This window comes from Oryzias latipes, chromosome 24 (assembly GCF_053564925.1).
Source record: "Oryzias latipes strain Hd-rR chromosome 24, Olatipes_Hd-rR_3.1".
Classification (NCBI taxonomy): Eukaryota; Metazoa; Chordata; class Actinopteri; order Beloniformes; family Adrianichthyidae; genus Oryzias; species Oryzias latipes.
The window spans coordinates 14,795,373-14,816,157 of NC_136260.1; the positions used below are offsets into that span (position 1 = coordinate 14,795,373).

General features: G+C 42.0%; 1 protein-coding gene across 2 annotated transcripts in view; it reads left to right on the forward strand.

The window, feature by feature from the left end:
* The window catches only part of slc16a10 (solute carrier family 16 member 10), a 35,227-nt gene that overhangs the window by 9,511 nt on the left and 4,931 nt on the right, over positions 1 to 20,785 (forward strand). For both annotated transcript variants that reach the window (XM_004083616.5, XM_078942615.1), the window contains 3 exons: positions 10,971 to 11,115; positions 17,486 to 17,909; positions 20,415 to 20,558. In XM_004083616.5, coding sequence (XP_004083664.1) covers positions 10,971 to 11,115; positions 17,486 to 17,909; positions 20,415 to 20,558 — 713 coding nt within the window. The remainder of the gene's footprint in view (positions 1 to 10,970; positions 11,116 to 17,485; positions 17,910 to 20,414; positions 20,559 to 20,785) is intronic.

Consider the following 20,785-nt stretch of genomic DNA (forward strand, 5'->3'; position numbering starts at 1 on the left):
CAGTGTTGAGGTGTGCTGTAAATGTGACAAAGGAGTTCACAGTGGAGGTGGGACGGCACCAAGGATCAGTTTGAGTTCTTTCTTCAATGCTCTGGTGCTGGACAGACTGAAAGATGAGGTTAGATAGGAATCTCTGTGGACCATGATGTTTGCAGAGGAGAACAAACCCAAGAACAAGAGTGCTCTGGAAGAGCAGAGCAATGCCAATCATGAACGAAATCAGGTAGTTTAGCTCAAATTAATGCAGTTTGTGTATCAAACAGAGGTGAACAATTGAGTCCCACTTTAACCTGTTAAAGGAGTTAAAACCTAAAACAGAATTCTTTGAATAGGCCAAAAATGGGTGTTGCAAAAGTCTGTGTCAAATGGTCACTGCTCTAAACCTGTTGAGTTATGTCATCTGTGATGGGTCATTCCTCAATTTAATGGCTATGGTTTTTATCATCCTCACTTCTAACAAGTGGTTCAGTACCTCCATATTCAGGTTTCCGTCTGTTCCATAGGTCTCTGTCCTCTGCTCACAAGTGGAAAACAGCTTTTCTTTTTTCAGGGTACATTAGGAACATGTTCAGCCATGATCATTGAGATCTACCATCCTGTTTATTTTCCAAACATCCATACTGGTTATGATGACCTGGATCAAGTGTGTTTGGCCAATTGAAACCTTTGATCACCCGATTCAGCCAATCTAGTGAGTGGATTTAGAAACAGCCGGAAGACAAGCAGGGTGATAGATCTCAAGATTCAAAATCACTCGTAAAGCTGTTAAAGCCTTTAGAAGTGAAGCTGTCACCAGTACTAAAATAACACGCTTTGACGTATCGTAACTTTTGATGTTCACACATTCAGCATGAAACGGCTGATTCGGACACGGAGGAAAGCAGCTTTGCATATCGGCTACAGTGTTGCATTTTGACGCAGAGCTGCTTTGGCGGCGACTGAAGGTAGTCGTAAGAATGTCTCCAGTGTTAAATTTAAAAATAAAAACAAAAGTTTAGCAGAAGCTTCCACAAGAGTGGCGCTGTTCTAGCGGTTTAATCAAAGCTATTAGTAAATTTATTGCAGAAACCTTGACGTAAATGCTAGTTTTTACTCCATTTGTTTTGAGGATCCAAGGGTTTACCACAACAGCATGCCAGAAACTTGCTCCAACACGCCCAAACCTGGATGTTCCTGCTTCTCTGGGTGAGTGTGGGAAGTGTTCAGAGGATGATGGCGGAGGGCATGCCACGTCCTGACAATCTGCCATGCTCTGTAATAAACCTGCTTCCTGTGGATCCCACAGTGGAGCACGTCGGGTCAAAAACCTGACATTGTTACTGCCCTTAGCAACATTTCCAAACAGCAAGGACTAATTCTAACCTCATAACAGCAATATGCCACATACAGAATATTAGTGTGAAGCACTGCAGTCATCCTGTTGGAGGTTTAAACTGCCAGCTGTTAGGAGGAATCCTGCAGATCATGTCTGTAAATCTCAGCTTTTCTAGCTCCTTCAATGCTTCTGATGCTTTGATCTCGTTCTACTTTTCAAAATAAAAGTACCTGAGCTGCAGCCTCTCTCCCATTAGATCAGTGTCTCCAGCTACTTTAAAGCTTTTTTTTTTTCATTTTATGAAGGTGAGTGTCAGGATGACCTCAGGAGCACAGAGACCTGCAAATTAAATCTTTACATCCGCTTGATAACAATTTGTCACAGGATGACTTCATTAGGCAAGGCAAGGCAAGGCAAGTTTATTTGTATAGCACAATTCGTACACAAAGTAATTCAAGGTGCTTCACAAAATAGAAAAATGCATTAAAATCACAATAAATCATCGAAATAATCAACGTAAAATTTACTTTAAAAGAAAAGAAAAAAAAATTTGAAAATTGATTTAAAAAGAAAGGAAGGAAAGGAAAGAAAAGTGCAGATAGGACCTTTCAGTCATATACGCGGCTAAACAGAAATGTTTTAAGTCTAGATTTGAACATGAACACAGAAGAGGCCTGTCTTACGACTTCAGGGAGGCTGTTCCAGATTTTAGCTGCAGAATATTGAAACGCTGATTCCCCTTGTTTAGTTCTGACTCTGGGAATCAACAGGAGGCCGGTCCCTGAGGTCCTCAGAGTACGAGATGGTTCATATGGCACTAACATGTCAGAGATGTACTTTGGTGCTCGGCCATGGAGAGACTTGTACTCAAGCAAAGCTGCTTTGGAGTCTATTCTTTGAGGTACAGGGAGCCAGTGCAGAGACCTGAGCACAGGACTAATGTGATCATACTTCCTGGTTCTGGTCAGGACTCGAGCAGCAGCATTCTGGATGTACTGAAGCTGTTTTACAGCTCGTTTGGAGAGGCCAGTGAGCAGGCCGTTACAGTAGTCTAACCTACTGGAGACAAATGCATGAATAAGTATCTCCAGGTCTGGCTTTGACACTATGTTTTTGATTTTGGCAATGTTTTCAGATGGTACAATGCAGCTGATGGTACTGATTTGAAATGGCTGTTAAAGTTTATGTCAGAGTCCATGATTACCCCTAGATTTCTGACTTGATTTGAGGGTTTAAGAGACCGAGAATGAAGGTAGCTGCTGACACTTTCTCTTTGTTTCTGTGGGCCCAAAAGAATAACTTCGGTCTTGTTTGAGTTTAGCTGGAGAAAGTTGTTCTACATCCACGCACTGATCTGTTGGAGGCAGTGGCTGAGTGAATCCCCCGGCCCATATTCACCTGTTGTCAGTGACACGTAGATCTGAGGATCATCTGCATAGTTGTGATAGGATATGTTATTACTGCGTATTAACTAACCTAGTGGCAGCATGTAGAGGTTGAACAGAAGGGGTCCCAGGATCGATCCCTGGGGCACACCACAAGTCAAGGCCATGTAGTCTGAGACACAACTCCCAATTTCAACAAAATATTTCCTGTCTTCTAGATGAGACTTGAGCCAACTTAGGGCAGATCCAGAGATGCCAACCCAGTCTTGGAGTCTGTGCAAAAGGATCCCATGATCAACAGTATCAAAGGCAGCACTCAGGTCTAGCAGGATTAAAGGCCCGTACACACCGGGACGAATATTCGCCAGGCGTTATTCGCCAGCGTTTTTCGCCACGTTTTTTGTGTTCACACCCAGGCGATTTTCGCTGACGATGAGTGGAGTGAACATGCAATTTCATTCCCTGACATTAGATGGCGCTTAATGTAAAACAGAAATACTCCTGTACACAAGGTGGCGCTGCGCAACTTTACGCTTCTTAAAGTCGCTTTTCACTCAGAAGAAGAGAGCAAGTATTTACACGCTTGTCAGAATCAAACAAAGAAAACATGAATATTTCAAGCACCAGTAGCTCGAACTGGTGCTTGGTTCGGGGATATTTTAGAATGTCCGTCATTATTGCTTCGCGGCTGTGTGTAGACGCTACTTGGCGTCTATCTTCTTCGCTGGTATGTGTGCTCAGCAAGGCAGTTTTGTGTTTGAGCGCCCCCAAGTTGTGTTTTACTGTAACTTCAGAAGCTCCAGACACGTGAGCAAAAGCGCCATTCTCATTGGTCGAGTAGATTTCGACGCGACGCGTCGAAAAAAAAAAACGAACCCGAGGCGTTTTTTTTTTTTAAGCTTTAACGCGTGGCGTTTTTTCGCGTCGGTGTGCACACTCTCATTGGTGCCCTTTGTTTAGTCACGAGGCGTTAAACGTCGGCGAAAATCGCCGGCGAAATTCGTCCCGGTGTGAACAGGCCTTAAGACAGTGACTTTGCCATCATCAGTGTTCAGGCGGATGTCGTTGGTTACCTTGATAAGAGCAGTTTCTGTGCTATGATGGGGTCTAAAACCTGACTGGCAAACATCAAATGAATTGTTTAATAAGAGAAAGTTGGTGAGCTGTTGGTAAACTTTTTCAAGGACTTTTCCTAAAAATGGCAGATTAGAGATAGGTCTGTAATTATTCAGTACAGTGGGATCAAGACCGCTCTTCTTCAGGAGAGGTTTAATGACTGCAGTTTTTAAGGCCTCGGGAAATATTCCAGATTGAAGAGACATGTTAACTATTTGATTTTATTACTGGACGAAGAGTTCTGTTTGCTATGTTAAACTAAAACTACCTATGACTCTGGAGATTAATGTCCACCCCTTCATTTAATGAATCATTTATGAATTAATGAATGAATGAACTTTATTCCAGTTACACAGTTTCCAGTTTCATAATACCATCAGGGAACCAAAGTGCTTCACAATAAAAAAAACATAAAAAGAAGATTTAATATTAAGCAAATTAACAGCAGACATTTTTACACAACAACTTAGCAATAAAATATAAAAAGACATTTCGAAAGAAGGAAAATATATAAATGAAATCCGATTATTTCTCCCAAGTACAACACAGAAAACATCGTCAACTTCAAAAACATTATCAAGAAGTAGGCAAGAGAAATCATTGATTTGACCAAAAAAAAAAGACTTTTCGCTTGTATTATTTTCAACTATGATGGTATTACTTTACACCGGCTCTCCTAAAACCTTATTCCCAACAAAGCCCAACAACTACAAGGCTTAAAATGTCTATACTTTTAAGACTAAAGGTGTATGTAAGCAAAACATGTCGAATTAAAGGTCACTTGTGACATAACTGAAGTGCAAGTATAAGTATTCATATTTTGTTAAATTGATACAATAAAAATTCAAATATTGACTCTTCAAATATCAAATATTGATTAATCAAATTTTTTTCATCTTTTAGGTCATCTGTGATATTTCATATATTTAGGTTCCCTGAAAACTAAAGTTTTCAAGTTCAAGACAAATCCATCCATGCATTTTCTAAACTTGTTCAGTCCTCTCAGGGTCATGGGGCTGCCTCATTGTATCATATAAAAGATGCTACATTAATTCATAAAAGTACAGGATCTGTTTTTATTGAGTTTTTGAAGCAGAAAATGACTTTGCTGTTAACATTGATGTCAGCATTGACTGAGCAATAGTATATATAATAGTATATACAAGACTAAATAGTAGATCTGTAAACAGTGGATACATTTTTCAGCTTCTGGATGTGGTTTTAAACTAAAACCTTATGATGCTGCAGTTTATAGCAAGCTTTTTTTTTCTTTGGAATGCAACATTCTATTAGTGTTGAAGGGGAAAAGTTGTTATCTTTCTGGTGGTGTTGTGTTTGCTGAAGGATAGAGGCATTAAGTTAGCCCTTTGCTTATATGATATACTGTACTCACATGATCCACTGTGCCTCTTATGCTGACAAATGGCACTACTTTCCAGGAAATAATCAGCTCCATCACAGCAATTCCAGCTTCCTTAGAAAGAACAATAAAAAGGCTTTTAGCCAATCACCAAGTGCTGTGTGGAGGCGGGACCGTGCAACCCTCAGAGCGGCCTCAGATGCCACAGTGGTGGCCTTCACATCTGCTGCCCCCGCCCCTCCGTGTGGGATCGCCAGATGAGGGGGTGGGGGGTGTTTGTGGGCGCTGTGCCATAAAAACTGCCTTCTAATGTTAGACCCACCAGGGACCTTTGGATCTTCTGCAGAGCTCCTCCAAGCTAATTTCATGACAGACCAATGTCCACATCAACAAGTGGACGTCACTCGGCCCCCGCTGGGTGAAGATTAATGTCACTCAGTGTGAAAAGGAAAACACAAAAAGAGGGGGGAAACCTGAAACCTCTGTTTGGAGTGAAACTTTTTCTGAGAGCCAAATATTGTTTCAGGATCATGTCTGCCGAGAACCGTCGTCATGATGGGAGAAGGTGTTGGTCCGACTGGTCGGTCACCAATAACAGATCAGCCTTCAACACTGATAGATTATCTGTTATTGACTGAAAGGGCCAAACCTCACAGAGGCGTACGTCAGAGCAGCAAATATTAGCAGTTGGCGGCGTTCCCAGGCTGGCAGAGTTCTGGAGCCATGAGGCGTCCCAGTTGTGCAGGATCTGATCCATCCTCCAGAACAATTCCAGACTGTCCTGTAATCTCTTTGCTCTTGAGCAACCCTCACAGAAATCAACCTGGAAGGATTTTGACTCTTTGTTCTGAGCAGTTAACTCAATTTCGTTATTTTCTCCTCCACACTCCATGTGAATATAAAACACAAACAAACACAAAAAACTGGCAGGTTCAAAGCTTTTTGAGTTAATGTTTGACTGGCCGTTTGATCTGCAGCGTGTCAGCTGCAGGTGAAGGTTGTTCAGCGATAAACGGAGGAGAAGGTTCACGTGATGGAAACAGACGCAAACCAAACACAGCACTTCTGTCCAAGTCCTTTCTCACAGCTGTGAAGCACGGAGGTGGAGGGTAATGATGTGAGGTTGTCGTCTTCTAAAGTCAGATGAAAGCAGGGACGTCCAACAAACAGCCTCTGCAGTGTAAAGATTTTTTTTTTTAAAATAGACTACGGGTATTTGTTCTGGATGGTTCTGAAAGTCCATCATTGATGGCAGGCGGCACCAGGAGAAAGAGCAGCGCCAGCGTAACTCAATTCAAAACATGATGATGTGATCCTCTCTCTGGAAATAGACGGCACAGCCAATATATTACTGACAATCAGGATGGCGGCGGTTGCCATAGCGCCCCTAATGCAGATTCAGTTTTCAATTTGATTTTATTTTTATTTTAGGTTTATTTAAGCATTTAAGTACAGTTTAAATGTAATATTTCAGTAGTGACTTTAGGATGCTGTTTTTTTGTTGAGACATTTCAAAGATGAGAAGTGCTGTTTGTTTCTGTGCCACCCATTTTTAACCAGAGGCTGCAGGACATGATCCAACTTGGAAGTTGTTAAAACCGACTCCAATGAAAATTGTGTGTTCTTGTATCATTTTTCCCATGATGGAGGACAAATATAAAGAAAATTAAGATTAAAACTGTGTTTGTAAGTATATTTTTTTAAAAATTGTGGTGAATTAGGAGCAGATGAAAAAAATGCAGTTTAAAAAAGGTCGTACTCGTTATGCAAAAACTACAATCGGCGAGCCACAAGCTCCGCCCCAATCTGATGCATCCACCTGCAGACAAATAGATCCAAGTACGTCTTTGTTTTCCTCGTCTGAGCTGGAATCTGGACCCAAACTGTACGGCTGGGTAGCTCCAATATCATTATGTCCCATTTTTGTTGCACCGGTAATGTTAGGTTGTGGTCGTGAGGGGCTGTAAGCTAGTGGGAGAGCGAGTAAACAGATGGTTGACGGGAAGTGGGGGCGAGATTGCTTGGTGCCAACAGGCCCACCCAGAGCTTAGAGGCAAATTTGTAATAAACTACTGCTGCTCTGCTGAAACTATGTCCTAGAAAACAAAAGTCTTCTCAATTTTGGCTAAAAATGGCATAATAATAATGATAAAACCCTGGAAATGCTTTTGAAATAGATCAAAAGATGATCGGGTGGGACTTTAAACCACATTTGTATTTTTTGGTCTTCTTTTTTACCTTATTTGTGCTTTTAAAATTTAAGTTTCCACAAAAGCCCAGGTTTAAGCTCTAAATTTTATAATTTGATTTGTAAAATTTCAAAACGACATATCAACTGCTCAAGTGGGCACACTTCCTCTGCAGGCTTCTGTGTTTTAATGCCCAGACAAGTCTGGGAGTGAGGAGTTAAGCCTCAGCATTTTTCTGTCTCCATATTCTCTGCTTAAACAGAGGGTGGATGGAAATCCCCCCAATCACTATCCAGCTCCGGCGGACCACCCCCAGTCTCCCCCCGACGTGAAACATAACTCCCGTTTAACATTTTTGGTATGGCACTCTCTTTTCCTGAGGACAGTGAAGTCATCTCCGGCGTGTGTGTTTGAACTCTGTTTTCCTCATGGCCACAAATCCTACTTCCTGCTGTTTTCTGTTTGTCATCAGCTTTCACTTCCTGCTGCACAAACACAACCAAGACCAAACTACTGCACTTCTCACTGCCCCCCCCCCCCCCCCCCCCCCTCAAATGACTTCCAGCTGCTCTTATATGGAGATGGAGGTCTGATGATTTATGGTCCACTCCAGATGTGAAGCTGCACCTCAGAGGCCCTAGTCAGGGTTACACTGGAGTTTGGAGGTGGTGAAGTTGGAGCCGCAAGAGTTTCCAGAGAAAAATGCATCTGTAGGAATGTGTTCAAACATAATTCCAACTTCCATGCAGAAAACCTCCTCCGTGCATGTCTGCAGGTCTGTGGAGATCATGTCTGTTGAGATCCTTCACAGGAGTCCTATCCATTATGCGTTCTTGTCGGCACTTGAAGTGTTTTACAAATTAACAAACTTCAAAGGAACACTTCATTTTATGCATTTTGGTTGGAAATGTCCAAAATCAAAACCTTGTGAACATGAATAGCTGTGACCATGAACGCAAGTCTGACATGTGGTACAATTTGCGACACCTGAAAGTCCCAGCCTTTTTATTCAAGACATCACTGGAAGCTTTCTAGTCCAGCTCGCTGTACTAAATTAATCTTGTTGGGATATTAGCTAAAGTAAAGCTCTGAACAAGTAAAATTTAGAAATGTAGGAGCTTAACTGCCTTTCTTTGCTTCATTCTTACAAGTTTCCACTAAATTCCAAATTTGAGTTTTAAGTGTTTTTTTCGGCTTGATGTAACAACTTCCTGCATCAATTCAGGATTAATTCAGGAAAACCCAAGCTCTACTTTATAGACAGGTTGTCTATGGGGCGGAGCCAGTTTTAGATAGTTTGGACATCCTCCCGAAAGCGCTAGAGGAGATGATAGGGAAAAGGGGGGCTGGGGGGGCTGCAGGTTTTTGGGGTGTCTGGAGAAAGGAACGTCCGTTTCGAGGTGTGTCGTAAGGGGGGCTCAGGTGTGTGTTGCTGTTCCCTCACCTTCTTCACCCTAACACGCATGTTGTTTAAGTGTTCACTGCAACCTGTTGCTGACAGAATGCACGTAGAAAGTAAAGCAGAATGTTTGCATTTTACCAGAGGACTCATTAAGCGGTCCACAACCTTGATATTTTGTCCAGGACACATGCGTGCCCATTACCAGGTTGACCATTTTTAGCCTGCAGACAGCCATATTCACCTGTGAGGGCAGTTGTGACTAAGGATTAACATCTGCATCAGAAACTCAAGGTACCAGTAGGTCCAGGATTAATGCCATGAGTCCTTTTTAAATAGGAAATGAGTCCTTTTCCTAATGCGAGTGAATTAGCGAGTGACTTTCTAGCTCAGGATTATGTCACGAGTAAATTGCTGTGAGTTTGAAAAAGTGGAGGTCATTATCTATATTCTGAATGATGCTACCAAGACTGACTGCCGTTTTGCGGCTCCTGTTGTGTGGTATTTATCTCTGATGTCCCTATGGAAACCTAGTTTCATGTTGAAAATGATGTTTGATTCTAAAATGTTGTACATCTTTTATTCCAACAGTGCTGCAGCGTTCGGTCTGCTGTCTGCTCGAATGCTGCATCACTGATGAAGAAGATGGGCGGAAAGTGACATTACTAGTGACATTTAGTGTAAATGAGAGGAAATGTGTGGACATTAAAGCAATAAAGGAGTTTCAAAGTGAAAATGAAAGGAGAGTTCTGGTCTATGTGACCTTTGGGTTCATGTGTTTGTTTGATTCAAATCTGTGTCAGGATATTTTGGGCAAATGGATGGATGGGTAAATGGATAGATCAAAGGAGAGCCCACATCAGTTAGCCATCATAAAAACATCCAGCAGAATGCCGGGCAGGTTTAAACGGTGAGTGTGGGGCTGTGGGGTGACCGGGTTCAAAGCCTTTAACGAAGCTCACAGACCACTCAAATCACCCGAATCCCGTCTGCTGACCCGCCTGCAGCAACAGACAAACGTTACAGCAGACGAGCCGTATTACATGTCTGAAGCAAAGGTGGTTTCAGACTCAGACCTGCAGAACTCAGCAGTAATTTCCTGCCGTCTTTGTGGCTTCTGTGTAGCTCCTCTTCCTTACTCCTGGGTATGACATGAAGCTTACCTCAGCTTATCCCTACAAATATGAGAGCAAGCCAAGCGGACTCATCGAATTTTGTGTCGTCTGGTTGGATCTAAAAAAATAGCTGGTCACTGGGTCACACAGGAGATGTTTGTGGTGCAGTTCTGCAAAACATTTCTGACATTTAGATGAAATCTTTACAAGTACATTTTGAACCTCCTCCATAAAGGAGGAGGTTCAAAATGGTTCAGCAAGCTTAGAGAGGCTTTAGGTTGACGTCTGATAGAAAACAATCATGCTGGTTCTACATGCAGCCATAACCAGACCTCCATCAGCATGAGATCATCTGAATGTTTGGACAGGAACCAGCAGCAGCCCTGAACCCCGACCTGCTGTATGAAAAAAGACGGCAAAAACACTGACCCACTACTGTTGGGCAGAGGTGGGCTGCACCCTGAATAGGTCGCCAGTCTATTCCAGAGCGGCACACTCACATTCACACCTAGGAACAATTTAGAGACATCAATTAACCTATGAAGCATGTTTTGAACTGTGAGAGAAAACCGGAGTTCCTGGATGTTTATCTGATGGGCTGGCAAGTGTCCATTGTTTAAAATGCATTAAACCTCATAAAAGCTGACTTGTTTTTTCTGCCCTTTGGTTCAGTTTTTCAGGCTTTTTAACTCCTGCTGGAGTTAACTGTGACTTTGATGTAGTTTTATGTTCGATCCAGATTGAGATATGAAGCCTTCAAGATGACAGTGAAAGTGCAGTGGATTGGTGAAGCCACTTGATAATGGTCAGATACAAGAACTAGAAAGTAAAAAAAGTTAAAAACTTTGACAGTTCTGAAAGAAAATGGACACATTTGAAAAGGATATCTGAAAAAAATACAGAAGAATTTGTGGGCAGAGTAAGACATGACTGAAAAAAGCAGAGTTAAGAAGGTTTTAAGATCAACCCATGATCGGTCCATGCCATCAGTGACCTCATCTGTATTTTTTTTCACAGGATGTCACGCGTCTGTTTTTTTATTCAGCTACTTACATGGACTCTCCTTCTGTGTTTTTTTCTGTCTCCTGCAGCATGGGTGGGCTCCCTTGCCATGGGCATGATCTTCTTCTGCTCCCCTATTGTCAGCATCTTCACCGATATTTTTGGCTGCAGGATCACAGCAGTAGGTGGCGCCGCTGTTGCCCTGGTCGGCCTGCTGGCTAGCTCCTTTGTTGAGTAAGGAACCATTTTAATGACTCTGCTAACCTTAAAAAAAAAATCCTTCAGCAGCAGTTTTTGGTGCAGTGAGAAGGTCACATGTTCAGCTACAGGAAGTGCTGACAACAGAGTAAACTTTAACCCTAACCATCATGACCTTGGACGAACTCCGCCCTGGCTGACGTTGATGCTGATCATCTGGGCTTCACGTTTGCTCAAGTGTAATCTCTGTCCCATCCTGCAGAGCTGGTGAGGGCGGGGCTCTGCTAGCACTGGCTCCTGAAAACTCGCCACACCTCATCTCCACAAACAAAACAATAAAACAGATTGTGCCTTATCAGCTGACTGTTGGACAGACTTTCACAGAGCAGAGGACCTTTATCTGGGTGAAGTTGGAAGATATTGATCTGCATCAGAGCCTGATCATTTTTGGACAAAAATGTCATTCAGTTTCATGCATCTATCAGTCCACTAATCATCAACAGGTTATCACATTTTACACTGGACTTGAATCCTGTCATTGGTTTCTACTTATGTCCTGATTCCAGCATTTAGGAATTATAACTATTTTTGATATTTGTGAAGGTTCAGAGAAATGCATCAAACATTTTTTTGAAGTCGTATCAGAGATTTTGGTCACACTTCTCTGCTTTAATGCCCTTAATGAACAGCTATAAATGTGCAGATCATTTATAGCTTCCATCTACAAGTGTTTTTGCCCAACAGTGCACAAAGGTTTATTCAATCCTTAGTGGAAAAAGTCTTTGATTTTTTAGTCGCAACACTAAAAAACACGTGTTCTTTAAACTACAGTATCTCTTTAACCATTTAGGCGATTGAAGTAGTTCCTCCTGATTCTGAAGCGGAGAAAAGACGCCTTGTGTGGAAATGCGGCAAAGATGTACTTACAATACATTTGTTACTTGGGTAAACACTTTACTACTGTGGTACTACTTTACTACTGTTCTCAGCTTTACGGTCAAAGAGTTACGGTAATCGAAAGAACGTCAATACTGGAGCTAAAGTTCTGGTGTTAAAGGGATAACAATTCATGAAGACAAGAGCTGGCCTTAGTAGTTGGGTCACAGGGGTCTTTCCCCTTAAGTTTACTGTGCCTTTTCTCATTAAGATGAGGGGGAAGCGATAGTTTACCAAAGTTTCTATAGGGCGCACCATCATTGGTTTATTTTCAAGCGTATGTAATACATAAGGCGTACCAAACTATAAGGCGCATCAAGCGACACAAAAGTCAGAGATTTGTCTGTCAGTCAGTCAGACTTTATTAACAGCATTCACAGTAACTCTAGAACTGGTTTGTAAAACGCTACATGTTAACCACTTATTTGCGACACGCAAAAAAACAGACTGAAAACACGAAAACAAACGTTACTGTGACGCTATCTCCCAACCTTGTTAGTAACATGTAAAAAAACAGTCGGACACGACTACACATTAACAAATTCATAATATACAACTCGGAAAAAATAACAGAGGGATGTTTTGTCAGAGAACCATTTACCTCTCGAGATCACTTCAACATTAGTAAACACAACCAGAAAGAATTCATATATAAGGTGCACCAGATTTTAAGGTGTCATTTTTTTAACATAAAACTAAGTCTTTTAAGTGTGCTTTATAGTGCTGAAAACACGGTAAATGAGACACCGAAAAGAAAAGGGTGAAAAAATGTCCCCTGTTTATATAATCAAAAACGGAGAAAATACAACTTGTTTGTTTGTATTAACCTGTCCTGCACCGTTGTATGTGCAGTTAGGGGTAAAAGTTAAGTGTTACATTCAAATTCAGCCTATAAAAAAGAAAAAGCAAAACATGAAATGGTGATTAATGAGGTGGAGTTTTGGTGAACATGGTAGACTTGACCTCTAGGAAACTCCATTGAGCTAACTAGAATGTTTACATTTTACCAAAGGCTGTTTAGATGCCTAAGATATTCTTAGATAGACAGTCCTCAGCTTCAGATTGGTGGGTGTTGGCGTCTAAACATCCTGACAATAGCTGTGTTTCTACTCATACTGGATTAAACTTCAATGAAAAGCTTCTTGAAGTTCACTTTAATTGCAGACAATCTCCAACAGTGTCAACCATAAACTAGACTGTCCTTAAAGTACATGCTGCTCAGGTTAAGATTATCTTAATGGGGCTATAATCTAAGCGAATCAGTATAGAGAAAGACTTTGCGCCTCATGTCGAAAAACAAGAACCTCCAGCAACCAGAGGTACTGCCCCCTTATCTCTAAACATCTTCCTTCCACACATGTGGATTAATCCAATAGAACCAACCGGCATCATTTAAAACACCAAAAATTTCAACATACCAATTGTTTATTTGTATTTATTTATTACTAGTTTTATTAAAAAGACAAAAAGCTTATAAAAGAATGTGTTGAAAAATAGCAAATGAAAATAAGTCAGATTGTTGCTAAATAGAACTACATGACTTCCCCTGACAGATACAGGAAGACAGAATTATTAAGACATACAGTTGTAACAGACAAATACAGGAAATCACAATTTATTTAATCTGCAAATTTGAATGATTACAAGAGTAGTTTGCCTTCCACAGCTGTTTGGGTAGTCTTTTCTTTAAAGTGGTAATTTGTATTCAGTCATTTTACTGATATTTTATTTCAGTGATTTACAAAAAAGATGTATAGATTCCTTTTTCTCAAAGTAAGCGCGTTCACTATGGAAGAGGTGGGACTTTCTTAAATGCTTTAAATGTTGGCGTGTAGAGTAATAAAAATAGTCAAATAGTTTATTACACCTTTATGAACCACAGAACTGAAAATGTTATCTGTGATATTTTGCTGAGTGGTGTAGAAAACTGCCAGTTGCTGTTTGTTGGCAGAGCCCAGTGAGTGGACTGTGGACTGTGGACCAGGTCTAGGGACTTCAGGGGAAGGTGTCTTTGAGCTGACTAAGCGACCATCAGGACTTTGTATTTGATATGGGGAGCCACAGGAAGCCATCTGAACAGTGGCATGACAAAGCCCCTACCTCCCGATCTTGAATATGAAGTCAACCAGGATGCAGTTCTTCTGACGACAACTAGAGGCTGGTTGGAGGAGGGAGCAATAGGCTTTTATTTTGAAAAATCCAACTTTACTTATGAAACCAGCCAACCGTAATTTCCGGATTATAAACCGCTACTTTTGTCACACGCTTTGAACCCTGCGACTTATTCAATGATGCGGCTAATTTATGCATTTTTTTCTAACGGCCGCTAGGGGCGCTTGAGCAGAAAGGGTAAGAGTGAGACAGGGGGTATATGGTATATGTGTCGAGGAAGACGCAAGTTTAATGTAAATTCCTGCTTTTTGAATGAATCGCACAAACAGACCCTCATCATGGAAAATGCAAGAAGAAATGCAAATGAAGCAGCTTTCAAGTTAAAAGCAGTCGTTAAAAGCAGTGTGAAAAAATCCACCATCACCAACGGGTTTGGAAAAGCCGGTCTGCTGTATGACGGAGAGGACAGTGCAAGGAATTTACCTCAGGATTAGAGTGACACTGACAGCGACAACGAAGGAGAGACAGAGAGTGTGTGGCGAAGACTGTCTGACGCTATTCCAATTTCACACTGAGGAGGAAGACTTCCATGGTGTCAGTGCATAGGAGGTGCGTGCCTATAAGTTACTGCTGCTCTCAGTGACTTTTACCGGTATGTTTTTTAACCAGCCCTGGTAGTGCTGTTACTACCATGTTGCTGCTGTGTTACTGCCGCGTCACAGGCACTGTTTGGAATAGAGCTGTGACGGTGTGGGACTTTTGATCACCACGGGGATGAAGCAGCAGGATTTGCAGTGTCGCGGTTAACCACCCCCCCACCCACCCACACAAACACACACACAAAATCCCCCGGCGGCCGCGTCGCAAATGAATACAAGTAATAATTACAACACGTTGTTCTTTATTAACAAATAACAGTAACAACCAACTACTAACTATCTAACTACTGAACTAACTATATAGGTGTTGTAGAATGAGTATGTGTGTCAGCGCGCTGCATGTGTAGGAGGAAGGAGCACGAGCAGTGCAAGAGATAGCGCACAAATGAGTGCGCGCACGTTCATGTTTGGTGTTACGGAGTGAAGGAGAACAGTAATAAAAGGTTTCCCCCAGAAGAACGGTGATTGATTCTCTATTAAACCGCTCTGGAGTACAGCTGTGACGGTGTGGGATTTTGATCCCTGCGGTGATGAAGCAACAAGAGTCACGGTGTCGGAACCCTTGTAACCCCCACCCCAAACACAAAATACTCCGGCGGGCGCACTCAAGAACGCACGCAGGTTGTAATGGAAATGAATACAATGGAAATTCCCCTAGAAGCCCTCGAAGTTTGAACACAGGACTCGCAGAAAAAGTAAATTATTAGCAAAGATGATTGTGTTTATCATAGTTCAAATCCCGCACCACATGCAGAACTTAAAAAAAAAAAAAAGGTAAAAAGGTAAAAAGGTGACGAGTCATCACTGCGGTGATGTGGTTATCGTCACACCCCTATTTGGAAAAAAAAGCTCAGGTATATTATTAGAACTTTCAAAACTCTTTCTGTGCACCGTCTTTCTTTGTAAATATATCATGTGTTGAACCTTTCCTGCGATTACTTTTTTCTTTCTTTTCTCTCCACCGAAGGCTGATCTTCCTTCGGGGTTCACTTCCCCGTTGGGAACCTCAGAGCCTCCAGAGCGGGTCAATAAAGAATCATTCACTGTTCTTCTGGGGGAAACCTTCTTTTATTACAGTTTCCCTTCACTCTGTATATCAAACATGAACGCGCACCCCCAACACACATCCGCTGCACTCTCACTCCCTCTTGCGCTGCACACTCTCACTCCTCTTTCTTACACACGGTTACACGGTTTCAGCTCATACACATCCTCATTCTACACAACATGTTTCAATGTGGGCACATGCGGCTTATAGACAGGTGCGGCTTATGTATGTACAAAATCATTTATCCTTTAAAAATGTAATGGGTGCGGCGGCTTGGAATCAGGTGTGCTCTATAGTCCAGAAATTACGGGTAGGTATTGTCTTGTTTCTGAACCGTTTTTGATGTTTATGACAACTCTAAAAGCAGTATTTCTTTTAAATCCACTGTTTGTATTTTTAGAGCTCAAATGTATGCATATTTTGGAGAAAGGCTATTGATTTGGAGATTGGAGGGACCAATAGCTAATCTGAACACATTTTGTCCCGCCTAATAGCTGCTTTTAAAACAATCAGGAAAGTAAAGTCCAGTCAACATACCCTCCCACTTATAACTCACTGTTTGGGCGGCATCACAGTGTATGTATGCATGTCTATAGGTGTGACTTGTCCCTTTGGGTGATTAAAAATGAGACACAAAGCAGCATTTTGGATCATTGGTAGAGTCTTGCATTTGCAGATGATAATGTAAAGTTGGCAGACTTTACTACCCCTTGATTCCTCTGCACACTGCTCTTTAAAGAGCTCGATTGGTATCATGTCACAGTTGGTTTAAATGTATTAGGTTAAGTGAGTATAGCATCGTATAAAATAATGCATGCATTTTTGAAATCCTTAATTGTAAACTGTTCTATTTGTTTGAAATGTTGTAACGTAGGCTTTAGTATCTGGAATATTTGATGGTCTTTTTTGAGTGATTCTGCAATTTTACGTGTATTTTCAATTGTTAAGGATATACTTTCAAAGCAATGGAAGAGCAGCTCCAACAGTTGTAACAATCATGAGCATTTTTAGATTGTTAAAATGCAAAAAAAAGCAAATTATTTGATTTCTTCGGACAACTTCTTAACATAGCTCTTGGAGCTGAGTTTGGAATCCCATTTTATACCAAAATCTCTAAAATAATGAAAATATTTTTGAGTTATTCAACTTAAAAAAAACTCTTAATTGTTTCATTTTGATTGGTTAGTGAATGTCAAACACACAATTGTCCTTATATTTAACAACAGAAAAGACTGAGGGGGAACCTCTGTTATTGCTGTGGTCTGAGTGGACGATGTTTCCTTAATGCTTCATGTAATTGTGTGATTTCTCATTTTTGCATGTTTAAAAATCGTATTAAAATATTTCTACAATAATGGCAAGATCTTTTATTATAGGACATGGAAAAACTATAAAGTATGGCTTGTGTACCATAGTTTGGACAACCCTGCTATAGGGTAACCAAAATTTATTAAGAAATTGTTGTAAAAAGTTAATAAATGGTCATATATGGTCAAAGTAAAACATAGAATCCAACATTAATAAGAAATGCATGTAAAAAATATCAGTGGACTTCACATTTGTGCTTTAAAGAAATGGAGACATGACGTTTTCTTGTTTGGCTTGCAGCTCAGTTGAAGACTAAAGCAGAGTTTGGTTGTGGCCCTCACAGGTCCCTTGGCCTCATGTACTTCACTTACGGCGTGGTCTTTGCCTGCGGCTGCTCGTTCTCCTACCAGCCCAGCCTCGTCATCCTGGGACACTACTTCAAGAAGCGCCTCGGTCTGGTGAATGGCATCGTGACAGCCGGCAGCAGCGTCTTCACCATCCTCATGCCCTACTTGCTCTCTGGCCTGCTCAGCAGCTTGGGCTTTCAGAACACCTTGCGGGTGCTCTGCACCCTAATCTTTGTTCTGATTCTGGCTGGCTTCAGCTACAGGCCCCTGCTGCCCCCCAAACCCAAGAGCTCCCAAAGTGGACAGTCTCGCCTGAGACAGGTCTTTAACACCAACATTTGGAAGTCTGTGGGATATCGCATCTGGGCCTTTGGAATACCTGCAGCCCTGTACGGGTACTTTGTACCCTACGTTCACCTGGTAAGTCTGAGTTTTCAATATATTTTGGGGGGCGTAGAAGAAGTTTGGAAAGATGTTCTGTTAACTGTAAAACAGGATGTATATGCACATGAAAGTGAAAGTCAAAATGCAGAAGGTTTTTGACAGGACCGCTCAGTTTCACTCAAGCTTTGTTCGATGGTTCTGCTGACTTTCAAGAAACATTCCCTGAACTTGACGTTAGCTTGTATCACGTGGAAGTTCTGGTTGGGTGCATTTGCACTTTGACATCACTTGAGTTAAACAACCAGGATTTTTTGACTTTCTTCCAACTTTTCATGAAGTGTCAGCATGGCCTGCATCACGCGGTTGCATGCGTCTAAAGCAGAACTGCATCCTGGTGAAGTTGATGATTTGGAAACAGCGCCGTCAACAAGACGTTTCATGATACTCAAACATTTAACTAAGTTTAACTGCCTGTAGAGGACTTTTTGAGTTTCCCATGATATATCAGGTTTATCTAATGTTGGGGATATATTTCTGTTACTTTTTATGCGTTTACGTTTGGAAATGCTTGATTCTCTTTAGTGACTCCCAGAAATGGCTGCACTAGAATAGAATTATAACCTTTTGATGTCCCAGAACCGTTTTAATCAACACACGTGTCTTTTTAAATTGGCAGAAGTCTTGAATTATTATCAAATGATGGTTAGAGTTAGAATTTTGGAATTTAAATTGGTGCCAGGTAAAAGGTTAATACAACTTACCATTGTGTTTTTGTTCTGCAGTATTTAGACTTTCATCAGTAAAACTATACTTTATTTTTCTTCTCAGTTAATCAGCACTGAACTGAATTGAATGTTGATCTCTTCTGCAACAGTACACAAAGTCACGTATGTTCTTGTTGATGTGGGGGAAGTTTAAGTGTGAAGCTCCTGTTCCGCTTTAAGTCAACTTTGTAACCTGGTTTTGGTTTCCTTCAATCCATTGTTTGAATTTCTGCTGCAAGAGGACCCTGTGGGGTTTGGGGTGGGGGGTTGACTCATGAGGACCCCGTTTGTTTGCACTCTGGAACTGTTATTAGAAGGAGATCAGCTCCCTGCTCACAGCCCTTCTCCGGTGTCTGCTTCTTGGAGCATGACTCCACGGGGGTTGGGCCCGGCTGCAGCCTCAGAGTGGGGCCCTGCCCTTTTGGCTTCGAAGCGGCCGCTGTAACAGCACGCGGTAGGACCTCTGAGCCCTAGAGACGGATCTGGAGCAAAACAGCTGAAAGCAGCCTTTCATGGGCCCAACGTTTTCTGACCGCTCCATGGTCCGAAACGAAACCACTCTTTGAGAGACGTTGACCCATACATGTGCTAACTCAGCAAATAAAATAAGCTGATGTGGGACCTGGAAAAGGACCAAAATGTTGACTTTCCAGATTGTGGGAAGAAAAACAAGCACACATGTTGGCTTAAGTGGCAAATTGAGTGTCGCACATGGTGTGGTGGGGTCTCCCTCAGAGACCCCAGCTACCAATGTTAAGAGGATACAGTTAAGATGGTCTGGCAAGAACGCCACCTGACCACTTTAACCCTTGTGCTATCCTAGGCACTTTAACGTTGGGAGTTGGGTCATCTAGACCCACTAGACAGTGCGCTGAACCTTTTTTCTTCAATGATTTGTGATCTTCACTGGTGTCCATGGATTACATGAAATCTTTCCACCTTTAACCACCTTTGTCATGGTAGGGAGAACACGTCAATGTAAGGGTGGGGTCATCTAAGATAGCACAAGGGTTAAGACTGATGATGTAGATGTTCTGCTCTGCAACTGCCTGATCTTTTTCAAAATGACCCCAGAAACAGATGACACCCAAGTCTTTTTTTAACGAATGAATTCAACCACTCTAATGCTAAAGAGTGAATGGAGAGGATGACTGGTGATGGTTTGAACCCCTAGTTCTTTTTGCCACCATTTTTTCAGAGTCAAGCCTAGATCCAACCACTGACACCCCCTTCCTTCTTCTCCCACTGAACCACGCCGTAGAACAAAACACTGGGCTTCCGTCACGAGTTTCTCAGCATCCATCCTCCCCTCACAGCAGGACCTCTGAGCACAGAGCCTCCTGTTGTTGCATTTAGGGGGGAGTGGGAGTCACACAGGGGTCGGTGCAGATGGATGGGAGGCTGTTGGACTGGGTGGAGACAGACAGGCTGGTCCTTTGAACGGGAATGCTGTAGCCTGGAGGAAAGGATATGTGGGCACTGTCTGACCCAAGAAACATCTGAGCTGATGTCTTTGGAGCCTGAAGGAACCTTGAGGGCAAACATCGATCTAAGAATGGCCTGCAGGTTGATAAGTTCTGACAGGACGAAAGGAAAGACAATGGTTCAGGTTAAAGCCATTGATTGGATCCGGTGTTTGTCTTCTTTTTGCTACTTTGACACAACCCAACTGTATCCATCCATTCTTGAAATGGGATTAAAAGGAGACTTCTTTTTCTGTGATTTCCTGTCATTTTTGTGACACTGATGCAAAAACGTTTGTCATTGGTTGTCCCAGATGAAGCATGTAGAGGAGCGTTTTGGTGCGGACACCAACAAAGAGGTTCTGCTCATGTGCATTGGGATCACATCTGGAATCGGCAGACTCATCTTCGGCCATGTTGCAGATTACGTCAAAGGGGTCAACAAGGTGTTCCTGCAGGTGAGTTTGAGCTGACATGACAGCTCTGGCTTGAACCAGCCTTTATGTCAGTCTGAGGAGTCTGTTAGTCCTAATGAAATGTCAGAGAAGAAGAGGAGGAAATGCAAATAAACTGAGAGGGTTAAGGATCTTGTGGAAGTGACAGAATTTGAGACCAGGAGGATCCGCCTCTTCCGGGACTCCCCTGAAACTAAAAATAGGAGTAAAACTTCTCCTCTTTTCTTCAC